Below are 15,680 nucleotides of genomic sequence, written 5' to 3' on the forward strand. Positions count from 1 at the left end.
TCAGGAAAACACCCCACATTAGCACAGCAGAGAAGTGGCTACGTCGGGCAGCTCGACTGATAACTGTAGAAGCGCCATTCAAAACACACGGAATTATTCTCCACTTCCAGCGGCGTTTTCTCTAGTTCCTTTTTAAATAAGATGTTGATCGATAAATATTTTCACAAACATCGGTTAAGTTTGTTAATTTTCGCTTTTCCTTCCTGTTTGGCTTTTGCCTTGCCTCTCTGTCTTAGTAGATCACTTAATTTCTCGACTCCTTGCGACTCTTGTTTCCAGTTGTCAATTTTGCACGAAAAGTGCTGTACAATTAGGGAAAAACCAGACGAGGTAACGAGTGACAGTCATATTGCTTATGGGTTTAACGGTTATTGCAGGGTCTGATGATGGACGCTGTCTCGCACTATTTTATTTTCCACCTTATCTAACCCACATCGAGGGTATATGGTCCCGAGGATTTGCCAGCGTCGCGGCGAGCCGTCACTCGAGGAAATAATGAAGCAAAAGGAAAAGCTAAACGCAACTGGCGTTTTCTCCGGCCGCAACTCGTTCCACGAGCATACAGACTAGCTGACTACAAACCGAATCCCTTTCCTGGTCCCTGGATCAGTCTAAACAGAGAAGATTGAACTAACAAAGCAACAGCGATGCGCGTGAGCATTGAATAGATGGTGACAACTGAACTTATCTTGAGTTAATCGCACGGGCACCGAATCGATGACAAAACTGGCTTTCGCACCACAGGAGATGCCGATAACTACCGCCATCTAAAAGGAGTAAAAATATTGACAACTATTCCACTCTGTGAAGACGAAATGACAGCGAAAACTGACGACAGTCAAAGCTCTCAAGCGAAAAGCAAAAAGCGCTTCACCTCCGCTGCGGGTCAGCCCAAAGATAGTGCAACACCAGGCCGACTCCCGATTGAGGCGAAGCAAGCATTAAGCACTCCCCATACCTGGGTCGACACCGACGGTAGTGAAACACCGGGCCGACCCTCGCCGGAGGTGAAGCAGGCGTTAAGCATTCCCCATACGTGGGCCAATCCCAACGCTATTGCAATGCCAGGCCGACCCGCGGTGGAGGTGAAGCAGGCATTAAGCACTCCCCATACGTGGGCCGATGTCGAAGATCCCGAAGGACGCATTACAGGTTCCCAAGCCCACAGGTGTATGTGGCATTGAGCTTGGACCCTTTCTGCACCATCACCAGGATCGGCCCACGTGATTTTTTCTGTTGACGGACGCCGAAAAAAACCACAGAAGGTTAGTCATACACAGCTTTCGCTGCAAAAGGCAGCAAAATGTTGACCGCCGAATAAGTTTATTTGTCGGCGCTTTAGGAATGTATGTGAGGAGTGGTGGCGTGGTTGAGGAGGGGGGTAGGGGTGCCGCTTAATTTCTAGTGGGGGGGGGAGGCCTGGGCACCACCCTGGGTACGTGCCTGACCCACACCATTCACTATGTTTATGTTATGTGCCTCCAAGAAAGGTCCCTGAAAGGCAATAGATTCACAGTTCCTGCACAGTAGGGAGCAAAGCTTACCTCTGCCAATGAGCCGAGTAGAAGAAACCGAAGAGGCAGTAAGCTTAGACGCACATATGGCACTGGTCACATTTAAGCAAGCAATGCCCCACCGTACAAAGTATAATTGTATTTGCGTAATCAGCTCCAGTAATGCAGTTTTGTTATCTTTTTAAACCAACCAGATAATCTCATTTTGTCTAAGCCATTTTACGGCTTCCTTTTTGTTAATAATCAGTTGACCGAAAGGCTTTCTTGAGCAACTTTGAGTCAGGCAAAGCGTCACCTTATATGGAAGGTCTTTTTTGGTAGACATAGACTGACCAGAGCAGCGGCAGCTTGAAAGTGTGTTCTGATCACAATTAATGGAAGCATCTTACATATTTTTCAACTTCTCCATTCAGGGAGCAGTACATATGTCATAGGTGTGCATCTATCCCTCAATGTTTCAGGCCTTGCATTGGATTGCCTTGTTCTTAGCATTTTTTGAGCACATTACACCAATTAGTCTTGCTTTGTAGCATGTTTATTTCTGCAGCTGTCTGTGAGTGTACATGGGGCTACAAGTAATCTATGTTATCATATTGTGCTAGCCAAGCTGTATGGCATCATTAAGTTTTGCATTCGAGGAACAAGTGGACTTGAAAGTAGTAAGGGTTCATTGATGCCAGAAAACATGCACATGTTGTTTGCACCATGGGAAACCATGATCACTTTAGGTCTCAAAATGCTTGTGGTAGCTTTGGATGGTACCTGAAATTGGTACTGACATGACATTTTGAGTTTTCTTTTTTTGCTTCAAATGAAGGTCTGTTACCTCTGAGCCCGAGAAAAGCTACTGTTAAGCCTCAGAGCACCCTAAATAACTTAATGTGGTAGCTTTCATACGGTCAGTTTCGATTTCGTTTCTTATATATTGTGGTGACACTACGCAGTATGGGGTCACATAGAAGCAGGACATTGCAACGTTTTGACACTTGCTCCGGCTTGCTCAGTCATCTGCTGTGCTGCTACATGGCCCTCACCATGAGTAGCAGCATACGAGGGGACCGAGCAAGCCGGAGTGAGTGTCAAAATGTCGCAATGTCTTATTCCCTAAACTAAAAGAAAATCAATAGTTGATATTATGTCAGTATCCCTTTAAGTATAATGTGCCTGATAAGGTGCTGCTTTAAGGTAAGGTACCATAAGGTATGTTTGGCTATGTCACCTATAATCACTAAGTTGTAGCATGTCAGTAACTTGGCATTTCCACTTAGCGTTACGGCAGCTTTTTTTTTTCTGTGCAATATTTTTTTTGTGTTACTGCTTGTCACATAGTCTCTGGATGATACTTTCTCTAATTGGCAGCACTTGTGTCATTGAAATATATATTCAGTGGCTTTGGACGTGTCATAGAGTTAATGTAACCAACTGCTGGTTAGTAGTACAACTAACTCCCAGTTAGTTTGGAGTTAGTATAACTAACTCTAGAGGAAAAGCTGGTCGGAAAAGGGTCAGCTGTATGCCACCACTGCGATGCAAAATCTCGATAGTGGACACTGCAGTCATTCTCAGAATAGCTAACATTAATCTTATATTATGCTACAAATACTCACAATGTTATATCAAAGTAATCTTCTGCATGTGGCATGTATGTGGAGAATGTTTGTAAAGTTCATTCCATATATTTTTGAGAAAGATTTGGTGACTATATAATATTTGGTATGCATGCGAGCGTGTGTCTGTAGGTGCATTAAATAGATGGCGTCACTAAATTGTACTGCAACTGGGATTGCATGTTTAATCTTAGTTGCATCTAGTTGTCTGTGCTTACTGGTGGCTCGTACTGAGAACTTGACTTTACCTGTACTGAACGTGAAAGTGACAAAGACACCTTTGTTAAATGCCATGAATCTTTGTAGTTCCCTCACTACACAATCACGTTGTGTTACTGTAATTATTTATAAGTTGGAGCTTACATTGGGCAGGCGTCTGATGAGACTGGCAAGCATCAAATTGATGTTTCGTGGTGGCGGCCCTATGGTTGTTGAATCCATGCACGGGTGCTGTGTTGAGCTTTTTCTTGAATTAGTTATACTAACCTTGTGGGACACATTGCTTGTTTTGATTACTTTTTTTTCACTATGCATCAATTTCCATGATCATGGGTTGGAAATTTCATTTAAGAAATTTTGTGATATACACTGTACCTAATTTGCAATTTCAGTGTTTTGCATCTTCAATGCAATCTTAGCTTTCTGGATAATTGGATAATTCTTGGCAGCTACATTTTATCAGACAGAAGGAATGGATATGTTTTGTGGTGCACACGCGACTTTCTTTTTGTAGCACCATTTCTTCACAAACTGAGGCAGTTGGGAAAATCAGTAAATTTAATTGCTCCTGAATATTGAGCTCCTAACATCATTCTACTGCAGTGCTTATTAACTCATGTTAAGTGATGCTACTATGTTGTATAGTCAGAGGCAAACATACGCACAAGTGATTGACAGTTGACACAAGTTCTATCTTTCAATTGAATGCTTAATACAGACACGAGACAAATATATGCAAAATGAAACGTGCCAGTACAAAGACAGAATAAAAACAACCAAAACCTTTGCCTTACCACCTATGCACCAAGCACGTGTGATTAAACATGATTCAGATACACATATTCATCCATTGTTAGGGAAATGGAGTGCTGATTTACACACACCTGCACGTGATTGTGACTATGACTACGTCTTCAGCTATGTCACGGGTACACACTGATCCTTGCCTCTCATGATGATAGAGGTTCTTGAAAAATTCGGTGTGCAGCCACATGAGCAACAATGGTTAGATAAATGGGAGATTGGTGTACCTTTAAATGAGCTTCTTCTTTTCTTTATGTCCTCCTTCCCTCTCTTCTGACAATGTCAAGTAGTGGACCAGGAGCAACCTCGTTAGCCTCCGTGCTGCATTTCCTCTTCTCCTGCTCTCTTGTGCAGTGCTCAGTAGAGTATTTTAAGAATAGAAAACAGGAAAAGCACAATGCAGGACGAGCGAGTAAAGAGCACAGGACAGAGCGTGGGCAGAGTATTTTAAACATGCTGTATTCACTCATGGGAATGCACCTGGTGGTACGATAAAATGGTATTGGTTACCTTGCACCTAACGTATTTTGTTGGACATACATTTTTATCATGCAGCCAAGCGCACTTAAATTTCATGATGCACCAAGACTAAAACTCTCTCAAGTTACTCTACGCTGCTTTTGTGAAGTTAGAGTAATTGTAAATATTGCAGTGATGAAGCCATAATAGTACACTGCTGCCACTACTGGGTTGCGTGGCTCTTTCTTCATTTGCCACATTCTTTTCCTTTTCTAGTTCTGTGGCGGAGCTTGCCGACCAGTGTGGGGGTGAGTGGTGCCGCAGATGGTTCTCATGGCTTTCCTGAGGAGGACTACATGGCAGGGCCAACATTTGGCGTTGGGATGAGTGCAAGCTACTATGGGGGTCGGCGACCACACTCCCGTCATCTAAGCTCGAAGGTAACGTCCTCGGTTGCCGCATTTTCATTGGTGCCTGGTCTTGTAAGACTTGCAGGAACTATTCACAATAAGGCATCAATAGAAGTGTGCAAAAGTTAGGTAATGTGAATCGCAGTGAATTATGCTGTCATGTGTCACCTTGCTGCTAAACAGGACAGTGGGTCCTGTGATTGTAAGGTTCAGAAACCTGTCAATGATGTGTTGAACATTGTCAGGGAGATTGGAGGAAGTAAAACAGTAACATTCTTTAACAGTGTCAGTGTGATATGAAAATTGGTAGCTTTAAGCAAGTATTGGTTGAAATATTATTGTTTGGATAATTACATGCACACTTGAAGACGGCGTTCACGAATTTTCTTTTCTGAGGAAGTCTGTTAGTACCAGTAAGGTGAACTGTTGTGTCACACCTCAGGTAGGTATGCCCATGGGTATAAGGGTCATGAAAGTTTTCTAAAGGCCCTCCATTGTGGTAAAAAGTTTGGTACATAGTGCTTGAATCATGTTAATTGCATAATGAAATATCTCCGCAGCTATGGAATTCGTATGGTATGTGTAATAATGCCAAGCAACTTCAGATCTCCTATATCATTACAATTGAGACAACTTTGTGCGTTGAGTAGCTGCCTTCAACTTTGACTGGGCTTTTCTCATTTTTTTCTTCCTGGCAGTAATGCCATGAAGCACTTGTACAGGCGCCGACAAAAGTGGTATACTCCACGCAGTCCACGCAGCGGGGGCCGGAGCAGCGGCACACTGCATCGCGACGCCATTTACAGGCGGCATCTGGGATCGAGACAGCCAATGGGTTCCCTTTATTATCGGCAGACATGATCCCAGATGCTGCCTGTAGATGGCGTTGCGATGCAGTTTGCCATTGCTCCGGCTCCCGCTGCGTGGTCTGCGTGGAGTGTACCACTTTTGTCGGTGCCTGTACAATGCTGCTTCCATGGCTCCATGCTGCGTCAGTGTGAACCTTCACAGAGTTGTCTGGGAAACACACTCGCAGGTGGAGATGGTATACTCTCTGCTGTCTATGCTGGGAACACATGACAAGGACGACCTGAGTCGGACGTTGCTCACTATGTCAGGTTCCCAGGAAAGCTGTCTAGCTATGAGACAGTCAGGTAAGTCGACCTCAGCAATAGTTAAAGGAAAGTGCTTGCTGAGTTGCGTGGGAGCTTATTCAATGCATTGGTTCTGTTGCTTAATTGTCATGACACAGTGTTGCCACTTGCCGATGCAAATCCTTACGGTGATGTCTATGTTCTGATTGGGATAGAATGTGCAAATATTAGCATGTTGAAATTTTAGTGATGAACCCCATGTGGTTGACGTCTGTCTGGAAACTTCCACTATGGTGCTTCTCAACTCAATTAGCACGATGCTTCACCTGTGGAAGGCTTCAACATTGAAGCAGAAATATTTAAAACATAACTCCTAGTTGTGGCTGTTGGCAGGTATTCATTTTACTTTATGGGGCACGAGATAGAATTGGCTAAGCTAACACCATAATCTGTATCAAGAGGGAATGTGTGATAGCACATTTATTGTATAGGTAGTGATCACTTTGGAAGATTTCTTAATGAATAGAAAGGAGCAGCTTCTCAGCAAACACTGTAATGCAAAATATATCAGCTTCCTTAAAAAGTGCACTTACTATTAAGAATGTGCTAGCATGTTAGTTGCATCATTCAAGCCCATATTTTGGCCTTATGCTACATGCAATAGTGCTTCTAGAAGAAGTGTGTGTAAAGCTTGGAAATGAGACGGCTGTCACCCTCTGTTTGTGTCATGCATTACAAGACATGTTTTGCAGTTAGATGATTGGCATGTTGCCATTCACTACTGTATAGTTGTTGCATTGAAAGATTAAAAAGTATTTTGTTGCTGTTGGCATTTTTTATGCAATATTACATTGATATTATGTATGTGTTCCATTTGCTTCACCTGCAAGTGAGTTGTTCTTGGTACATTAATGTGCATTCTTTAGATGAAATATTGGGTATAATTGATTTTTTTGTCCTGGGCTGCCCAGGACTGCCAGGGACATTGCCTACACCTACATTTACAGACTGAAATCAACACCTCTTGCAGTCCTGGACAGTTGGGGACAGCGAATCAAAAAGACCTATTGTCGCGGTGTATGTTGTGTGAAAGTGAGCTCTGGCATCGAGTAAAAGAATGTATACGTGCCAATATTGTGCTTTCTGTGGGCTATAATATTGAACTAACTTTTCCACTTGCGTTAAGATTATCCATTTGGTTTCCTGGGGTTTGCCTTGTTGCTTTGTGAAATCAAGCGGCTGCTATATGCTGTCCTTGCTTTCTTTTTGTCGCAGGCTGCCTGCCTCTGCTCATACAACTTCTGCATGGCAGCAGCCAACAGCAGGAAGGGGACTCGCAGGAGAGCCAGACCGAACAGCGTCGAGTTGTGCGAGAACTTCGGCTGCGGGCCAGCCAGGCACTGCATAACGTCGTGCACGCCCACCCTGATGACCGTCAAAGCCGCCGCGAGGCTCGAGTTCTGCGTCTCCTGGAGCAGATTCGAGACTTCTGCGACTACCTGCACGACCTTGAGGCATGCATCACAGAGCCCAACCAGAATGGTGAGTCTCACCAGCAGATCTGTTGGTGGTGTAGGCTATTTTCACAAAACTGATGTAAAAGGTTAAACAGTGGTGTCATCTATACTGCCCACTTTAGGAGACTGCAGTAAGCAGCAAGTTTGACCTGTAAATGTCCTTACAGTGTCATAAAAATGCCACTTACTGGACAGTGTCATCACTTCTAGCACCAACCTGGAGCCTGATCGTGGCTGCTGTTAGGGCAAATTTGGGACTCCTGCAACTATGAACAAGATGGGGAAGATTATGAAAAGGAATGTTTTCCTTTACTTTCGAACTAGAACATATATGCACATAACACAGAGATGCCACGTTCCATCTTGTGGCATTGAAGATAGCAACCTGTACATTTTCTTCACTTTTTCACAAGTACAACCACTTTGGATGAATGATAGAGTGTCCACGGAGGGCACAATAGCCACTTAAGGGTGGGGCAGTTGTCTGATGAGACCGTTTACCAGCTGATGAGGGAGCTTACCTATATCTTCTTCCCATGGAGAAGAAAAAGGCACCAAAGAGAAAGAAAGGCACTGTTCCAAGCATGTTCAATGCCAACTTGTTTGTTCCTTTCGTGTAAAAGAGCAGCTTGAAATTATACCACAAAATCAAGTCTGAGGACACCATTTTTGTGAATGATGACGCACTGCCGGTGAGGGAGTCCTCCATGGTGTTGAGGCTGTGCTGACTAGATGTATGAATTTAGCCACTGTCAAAGCCACTAATTGTATTTTTTAAATGCAAATTAATGTTTGTATGGCAGCGTTGCATTAATTCTTTTCTTCTTTGCACGTTTTCATTCGAACAAGGGGATAACTGTATTTTCATTATCATATAGAGCCTCAATGAAGAGGCTCTATATAGAGCCTTAAGAATGAAGTGAAATCTCGAATTAAACTGCCCTGCGACCTGCAGAGAAGCTTCCAAGTAAACACCTGCCTGCAAGACCACTTGTCAAGGCCATTTAGTCATCCAACGGTTCCGAACTGTGGCATTTCATCTCACTGCGCAAAAGTCTTCGCTCGCAGGCCACATAGCCTTGGCTCTGCTGCATGGAACTACTGAAAAAATATAATGCTTGCCTCTTCTTGTACCTTTTGTTTTTCCTGGCAACATGATCCAGCAAGGGCGTTTGTGGGTATCCTCCCTCTTAAGATCTGGATGGGCAATCCTCAAATTCTGTCCATATAAGAGTTGAACTTTACTGTTACCAAACACACTGGGCGTGTCCCGATAACTCAAGCTGTGCCTAGTATGGATCTTCTGGCTTAACAAGCAGCTCTGATGGTGCCAGTGGCTCACTCTGCTACCCCATTCGGCTGTGGGAATAAGAGGCTATTTGTGTAATTCTTGAAATCATTGTCGTAAAAACCTGGCAAATTCACTTTACAAGAACTGAGTGCCAGTGACTTTCCTTACAGTGAGAGGAATCCCATGGTGTGTAAAAACAAATGTAATTGACTCAGTGGTGCTTCACTAAGTCTTGTGTAAGAATTTACCCCTGTTGTGGTGTCTTTATTTTAACGCAAGAACAGAGACAATTTATTGTCTTGAATGCAAATTAATTATCCACAATCATGTATGACCCTAGTGTGCATGCTTGATGTTGAGGCATAAATAGTCCTGTCAGAATAGTAGGCCGTGCCTGCAGTTTAAAGATAAATTGGGTTTTCTTATATTGCTGCCATGTGAGCACAGATAATCAAAGGAAGCTTTAGCATGGTGGACTAGTAGGTGCATTAATTGTGATTAGGAGCTGATGGTCCCCTGTATTTATTTTTCAGAAGCTGGTGACCAGCATCCGGGATCAGCCATCGCAGCGCTCATGAAGCTGTCCTTTGATGAAGAACACAGGCATGCCATGTGCCAGCTTGGTGAGTTTTCTTCTACAAGCTGTTAAGGGCACTAGCTCCAGCTTTTGCAGCATCTGTCACAGGTATATTATGTATTAGTACTATGTTTTCTTGGTTGACATAGTCGGCAGAAGAGAAAACCCTTGTTTGTCATTATTTGGGATTTGATTCCTGGTCCATGACATGCCAAGCAGTTGTCGCCAGTTGTTGCCATTGTCGTCTTACTTTCCTCTTTGTTATTGTACCATCATCAGGCCAGATCAATGGCTCGGTGACGTAAACAATGTTTAACTGCGAAAGAAAGCAATTTAAAACTTACTCTCTTCATTGTGTCCATCGATGTGTCCATCGTTTCTGTACATTTTTGTTGTCATGTTGCTATCGCGACATCCTTGAGCAACCTTCTCATCCTCAGCTTAACCCTTTCCACACAATGAAAGAAAAAACAAACTTTGTCCACTACCACAACCACAACTGGTGATGGAACTCTTGCCCTTGTGGCAATAAGCAGTTGGAAGTTAGAAACACTAACCACTGTTTTATCATGCAGCTTTGTGTCCTGGCAATTTGTGCAGGGTTTTGTATGCCTTGCAGACTTGGTGTCTTTGCATATATGTAAGAGGGCACAGCACACAATACTGTAGGGGATGAAGACAGCATGTGCATCACAAGGAAAAACTTATTCTTTAGAAATTAGGGTTGTCCATTGTGAGAGCCTGCTGCTGTGGAAGTAAATGAGTACAAAGCCAAAGGGCTCTCTGAAGTCTGCATATTACTTTCTTTTCCTGCATTGCATCAGTGAACTCTCAGTGTTGTCTGCATAACCCGAGATGCCAAAGTACCCAAAACATAGATGCCATTTGTCTGCATCCTGCAGACAAATGCAGTTAACCCCACTTACATGAAGTGGAGCTCATGTTAACTAGCTACTATGTTTTCTTGAGTAATGCGATGTCTCGATCGTTTCTTTCTTTAAATTCTACCGTTGCCATAATACTGCTTCTGTACATCAATAATAGGCACATGTCGTTAGTGCAGACTTATATCTCAAACAAATCCGCATGGTGCGATGTCTGCACATGTCATAGGGATCTTTCTGCCAATGAATAATTGGGACATTGCTGAATAAGTGCCGTCAATGTTGCCTCAAGAAGAGCAATTGCAAATTTATCGATGGAAATGCGTACACTAGCCAATGAAGTCACCAAACCCATGAGTTAATAAGAGTGTGAGCCATTCCCGCTGCAGTTTTTGCAACTTTAAATTCTGTAGGAGAACTGCTTCGAAACGTACAAAGCTAAAGTCTGACGAACTTTTCTGTAGTGTTTTTTTTTTTCTTTCTCGAATGTTACTAGAGAGAGATGCCACACAATATACTTAAAGGCAGAGCAATGCCAGCCAAAGTGGATAGGTGCTGGTGGCAAGGCCAGGTTTAGTCCTCTGTAGCGTAAGCATTATAAGAAAGAATTCAGTTGAGTAGAAAATTCACATGCAAAAAGGGACTATATTGTGAAACAAATAAATCACTCGACAAGGCAAGTATGCTGAGACAGCATCGAGGTGTGATGACTTCCCAAACGTGACATTAACCTTTCAGCGAAAATGGAATAGAAATACCATATGCAGCAACTATTAGCAATTCTTGCCCTGAACTACTTATTTTCTTAAGGCATTTCTCAAGAAACTACAATATCTAAGATGTCCTCGGGCAAAACTTACCTGGTATCATTCCGATAAGACACAACGTGATTTAGAGTCTTTACAAACAAGGCAGAGAGAATCTTGCACCTAAAGAAATATCAGCGACACTTATGCACAAAGCAACTAGCAAGAGTTCAACATGCATGAAGCCACGCATAAAATAGATGTAAAAATATGAAGTGCGAGAGAGCTGGTGCGAGGATTTACTAGCCGCATGAAACCAACAATTTCAGCTCTTGCAAGCTTCAGTAGCTTTAACATACAACACGATGCACTCATGCAATCGTGCTGCCTAGATAGCGCAACATGGCAAAGAAGCAGCAAACAGCATTCAGAACTTTAGCGAAATGCCTTTAAACCACATGCTGCACTGCAGACGAACTTCGTCGCTTACCCGTTTAAATATGATCAAGTAGAAAAACACCGACACAACAAAAGAAAGAATGAGAACAGGAAATTTCCCGCCGAATGGCGGCGATCCATTGCTACCATTGCTCCCGCTGCTGAGGCTTTGCAGGGAATAATTAGAACCCCATCGCTGGCACGTTGTTGCTGGTATTTGAGCACCCCACTGCGCAACAATTCTTCTTCGACATTTCTTGAAGCTCTGGCCACCCCCCAGATGCAAAAGGTGTTGCATATTTTGCTCTGAAAATGTGAATAAAATAGAGAAGCATGATTGGTGACGCGGAAAATTATGGCACATGACTGCCTCCTTTCCTGAGCGCACTTTGCAAGGCCGCCACTAGTGGTGGGTCCATCGGTGCGCACTGTGTGTATAGACGTTGAACTTAAGTGAAGCATTTTTGCTATGTTAATGAACATTCAGTGATTCTGGTTGTATGGTTGATAAGAGGCAAGAATTAAGTGCTTACGTGTATTAGACAAGACAGTTTTTATTAAATGAAACTATGTATTGTCATCATACACATGAGACAATGCAGTTTAATTATTTAATGTTCATCCTCCTCATGAACATCTGTATGCATAAGATGACAGCTGTGTGTATTTATGACTGCATATTGTGTACTATGCCAAACAGGAGGTCTGCAAGCAATAGCAGAGCTGATCCAAGTGGACCAGACAAGCCATGGCAACACAGCTGAGCCGAGCTGTGTGACATTGCGACGATACGCCGGCATGGCACTGACAAATCTGACCTTTGGGGATGGTACAAACAAGGCCTTGCTCTGCTCCATGAAGGGCTTCATGCGTGCCCTAGTCTCACAGCTGCACTCACCCAGTGAAGACCTACGTCAGGTATGGGAGGGCTGTTTTTACTTTTATTGCAGTGTTTGCAAAGGAGGCTTTGATGGAAGATTGAACATAAACACTGGGCCAGGTAGGTCTAGACTTACATTAAATACTTGTGGGTGGTTGGTAGTTGCAGACTGTCAGCTTATATTATCTGTGGCCGTTACCAGGGGTCACTGGTCAATAGTGTAGCACACCGTTATCCTGTCTCGGTTGGGCATGTTCTTTCTTAGCTCATGCCTGGCCAATTATTGTCTTTTGCTGTGGCTGCAGCTAAGTGCTGAAAATTGGGTTTGCCTTGTCCATCCAACCTATCCGTCCATTCCGCTACCCTGACAACGACCGTTGTTGTTGCTGATGACGAACAGCGACAGCTTTTATCATTGTCAGGCCACCTAATTATCCCCAGCTGCCTCCACAGCATGTTTAAAAAGAAAACATCATCACACTCACCTACAGTAGGATTTGAGCCCATGTCAGTGAAGCAATGTGCATTTTAGAGTCAAGCATGCTAAGCACTAAGCTATTGCACAACAAGAGTACGTGGCAATTAGTGCAAAGCTTTCCACTTCACACAGACTATGAGATCAGTGGCATCCGTGCGCGCATTGCCGAGGCCAGAATGAGTCGACGAGAATTACATGATGTGCATCGCGTAGAAATTGTTCTTGACAAGGTGGTGGTCTGTTGGCGCGCACTTCTTCATTGTTGTGCTCGTGAAAACAGCATTGGTGGCACAAAGGACGCGTACCTGACAATGATGATAATCAGCCTCAAATATGGCACACACCCACAATAGAGGATGCTCCGCGATTCAGGCTCTTGGTGAAAAGCAACATTGAAAGGATTGACGGCATGAATGCTGACGACGTCACAGTGATAGTGACACATAGTTTACACAGCAGCACACAGGATTCAGAACTGCAATGTTCCTGATGTAGCAGCACACCAAATGCACAGGATAAAAAGACGAATTCACTCGAATCTTATATGTGGCATTGCTCGTTTCGCTTGTGACATCAGTTGTACTAGAAGTTTTGGATTCAGAATTGGTTAAATCCCAGATGGGGCCTTCAAAACAACTCTTGGAGCCTGAAAACCAAGAAGCCTTTAACACAGCAATTTTCTCGTCCCCGGCAGCTTAAACATGATTTACACAAACATTGAGTCTAAAAAGTGGTATGAGGAAGCTTTATATTTATGGGTCATCTCAGTTCCATGCTGCCGATACGTCGGGCAAGTAGGTGCTTGGATGTTGTTCTACTGAATGATATAAACAGATACTACGACTGTGTTCACAAGTTCTAGAAACCTATTACACTAATCAAACAATGTAACTTCACCATAATAACATGCAAAATAAATTAAACATGATGCAATAAGATTTTCTGAATCAAATATATTCAAACAGCAACATGTTGAACCACTTAAAAAAAAAAAAGTAGCTTACACCTTTGGTCAACTATGGACAGCTACGAACTTTTGGACAGCTATGAACAAAAAGTTCCATAAAGCTACGGATTTCAACTAAATAAATCTAGCCTACTTAGACATGGAAAATCTGAGAGTCCATCTCTCTCTATCAATGTACATATTTCATGCTCCATGACATGCATTACTATGCCATAGAGAAACAAAGTTCATATATGTAAAGCTCATCTATGTGAGTGTGTATGTTATGGAGAAGGAGACAGGGCCATTACACTGAGGATGCAAGCGCTGCAGCTTCTAATAACATGGCATCTGCGAGTTTCTGTGCTGGGTTACTTTTTCTTGTGCATGACACTGGGATTAATTTTATGCATTGCTGCTGTTGCCATGATTATAGTGATGGCTTTTTGAAATTGACCATAGGGCATAAAAAAAAAAAATTGGAACTCACTCAGACTCACTCACAATATTAATTTTTTGTTTAAGGCTCACTCGAACTCAGACTCACCAAAATTGTACTCAACTGGTCTCACCCGGACTCATGCTCAATAAAATTCTACTCAACTGGACTTGCTCTTGACTTACGGAGCAGTCTGAGTGAGCCTGAGTGAGTCAACTCATGAGTGAGTTTGCTGACCTATGATCATAGGTACCTCTCAGCTGCATCGCTGGCACTGCCATTGTTGCTGTGGCAGCTCTCTGGTAATGATCATCATGTTGTCATGATGATGTGATGATGATCATTGTTCTCTATTCGTTATCGATCAAATTAACCACCAACAGTGTAGTTCGTTCAGCATAGCACACAGTATAAAAATTAAATACAAATGTGAATTGGTAAACAAGGAAATGAGTATAAAGCACAAAACACATGCCCATGGCTTCTACGCAGGTGACAGCCAGCGTGTTGCGCAACCTGTCGTGGCGAGCTGACTCGACAAGCCGCGAGACCTTGAGGGAGGTGGGTGCTGTGCCCCTTCTCATGGAAGCCTCAATGGAGGCCCGCAAGGAGGCCACGCTCAAGAGCATCCTCTCGGCTCTCTGGAACCTCTCTGCACACTGCACTGCCAACAAGGTCTGGCAAGAGTGCTGAGCACATACCTTCACACACCTCCCACAGTTTTTCACCCTGTGCACCATCCTTAAAAAAAAGGGGGGGGGGGGGGGGTTCTGCATGTGTTCTCATAGTTTCTTATGCTTATCGTATTACCACTGTGAAATGATACAGACTATGTGTAAACTTTGCAACCATTATGTATGAAATGGTAACGTAACAGGTTTGCTGTAGTTACAGGTGCGAAGCTTGCCAGCTATCCTGGGCACCACCTTTTAAAGGTGGTGCCCAAGCACCACCTTTAATATGTAAACGATAAAGGTCAATAAAAAAGTAAAAGAACATAGTAAAATTGTAGCTGGGACATATGTATGCTGTGGGAGACCGACAAGCAAGACTATTGGGAACTAGGTGGGCCCTGTGGAAATGTGACCAATAGCTCCTGTCCCATTAAATCCACCCGGCTGCCATTGGTGCTAAAATATCCTATCCATGCACTAGCAAACCGTAAAGGAAAATGTCGCCAAGCACTTGCAAATTTGGCACCACTGAGGAATGTCGCCAAGAGCTGATCCACCTCTTGAACAAGTGATCCTGAGCGAACATCAAATCATGAGTAGTACCGTATTTACACGATTGTGAGACGACCTATATATTTAAATTAGGAAATCTGAAGTGGGGGGTTGACTTACAATTGAAACCAAAACATGGCACTGCCAAAAA

The 15,680-nt window shown here is 43.3% G+C and overlaps 1 protein-coding gene across 2 annotated transcripts in view; it reads left to right on the top strand.

The window, feature by feature from the left end:
- LOC139059365 (mucin-4-like) overlaps nt 1–15,680 on the top strand; it is a 140,795-nt gene that overhangs the window by 104,664 nt on the left and 20,451 nt on the right. For both annotated transcript variants that reach the window (XM_070537668.1, XM_070537669.1), the window contains 6 exons: nt 4,880–5,043; nt 6,050–6,167; nt 7,383–7,649; nt 9,449–9,538; nt 12,261–12,478; nt 14,796–14,978. In XM_070537668.1, coding sequence (XP_070393769.1) covers nt 4,880–5,043; nt 6,050–6,167; nt 7,383–7,649; nt 9,449–9,538; nt 12,261–12,478; nt 14,796–14,978 — 1,040 coding nt within the window. The remainder of the gene's footprint in view (nt 1–4,879; nt 5,044–6,049; nt 6,168–7,382; nt 7,650–9,448; nt 9,539–12,260; nt 12,479–14,795; nt 14,979–15,680) is intronic.

The sequence above is a fragment of the Dermacentor albipictus genome, chromosome 4 (assembly GCF_038994185.2).
Source record: "Dermacentor albipictus isolate Rhodes 1998 colony chromosome 4, USDA_Dalb.pri_finalv2, whole genome shotgun sequence".
NCBI classification, from domain to species: domain Eukaryota; kingdom Metazoa; phylum Arthropoda; class Arachnida; order Ixodida; family Ixodidae; genus Dermacentor; species Dermacentor albipictus.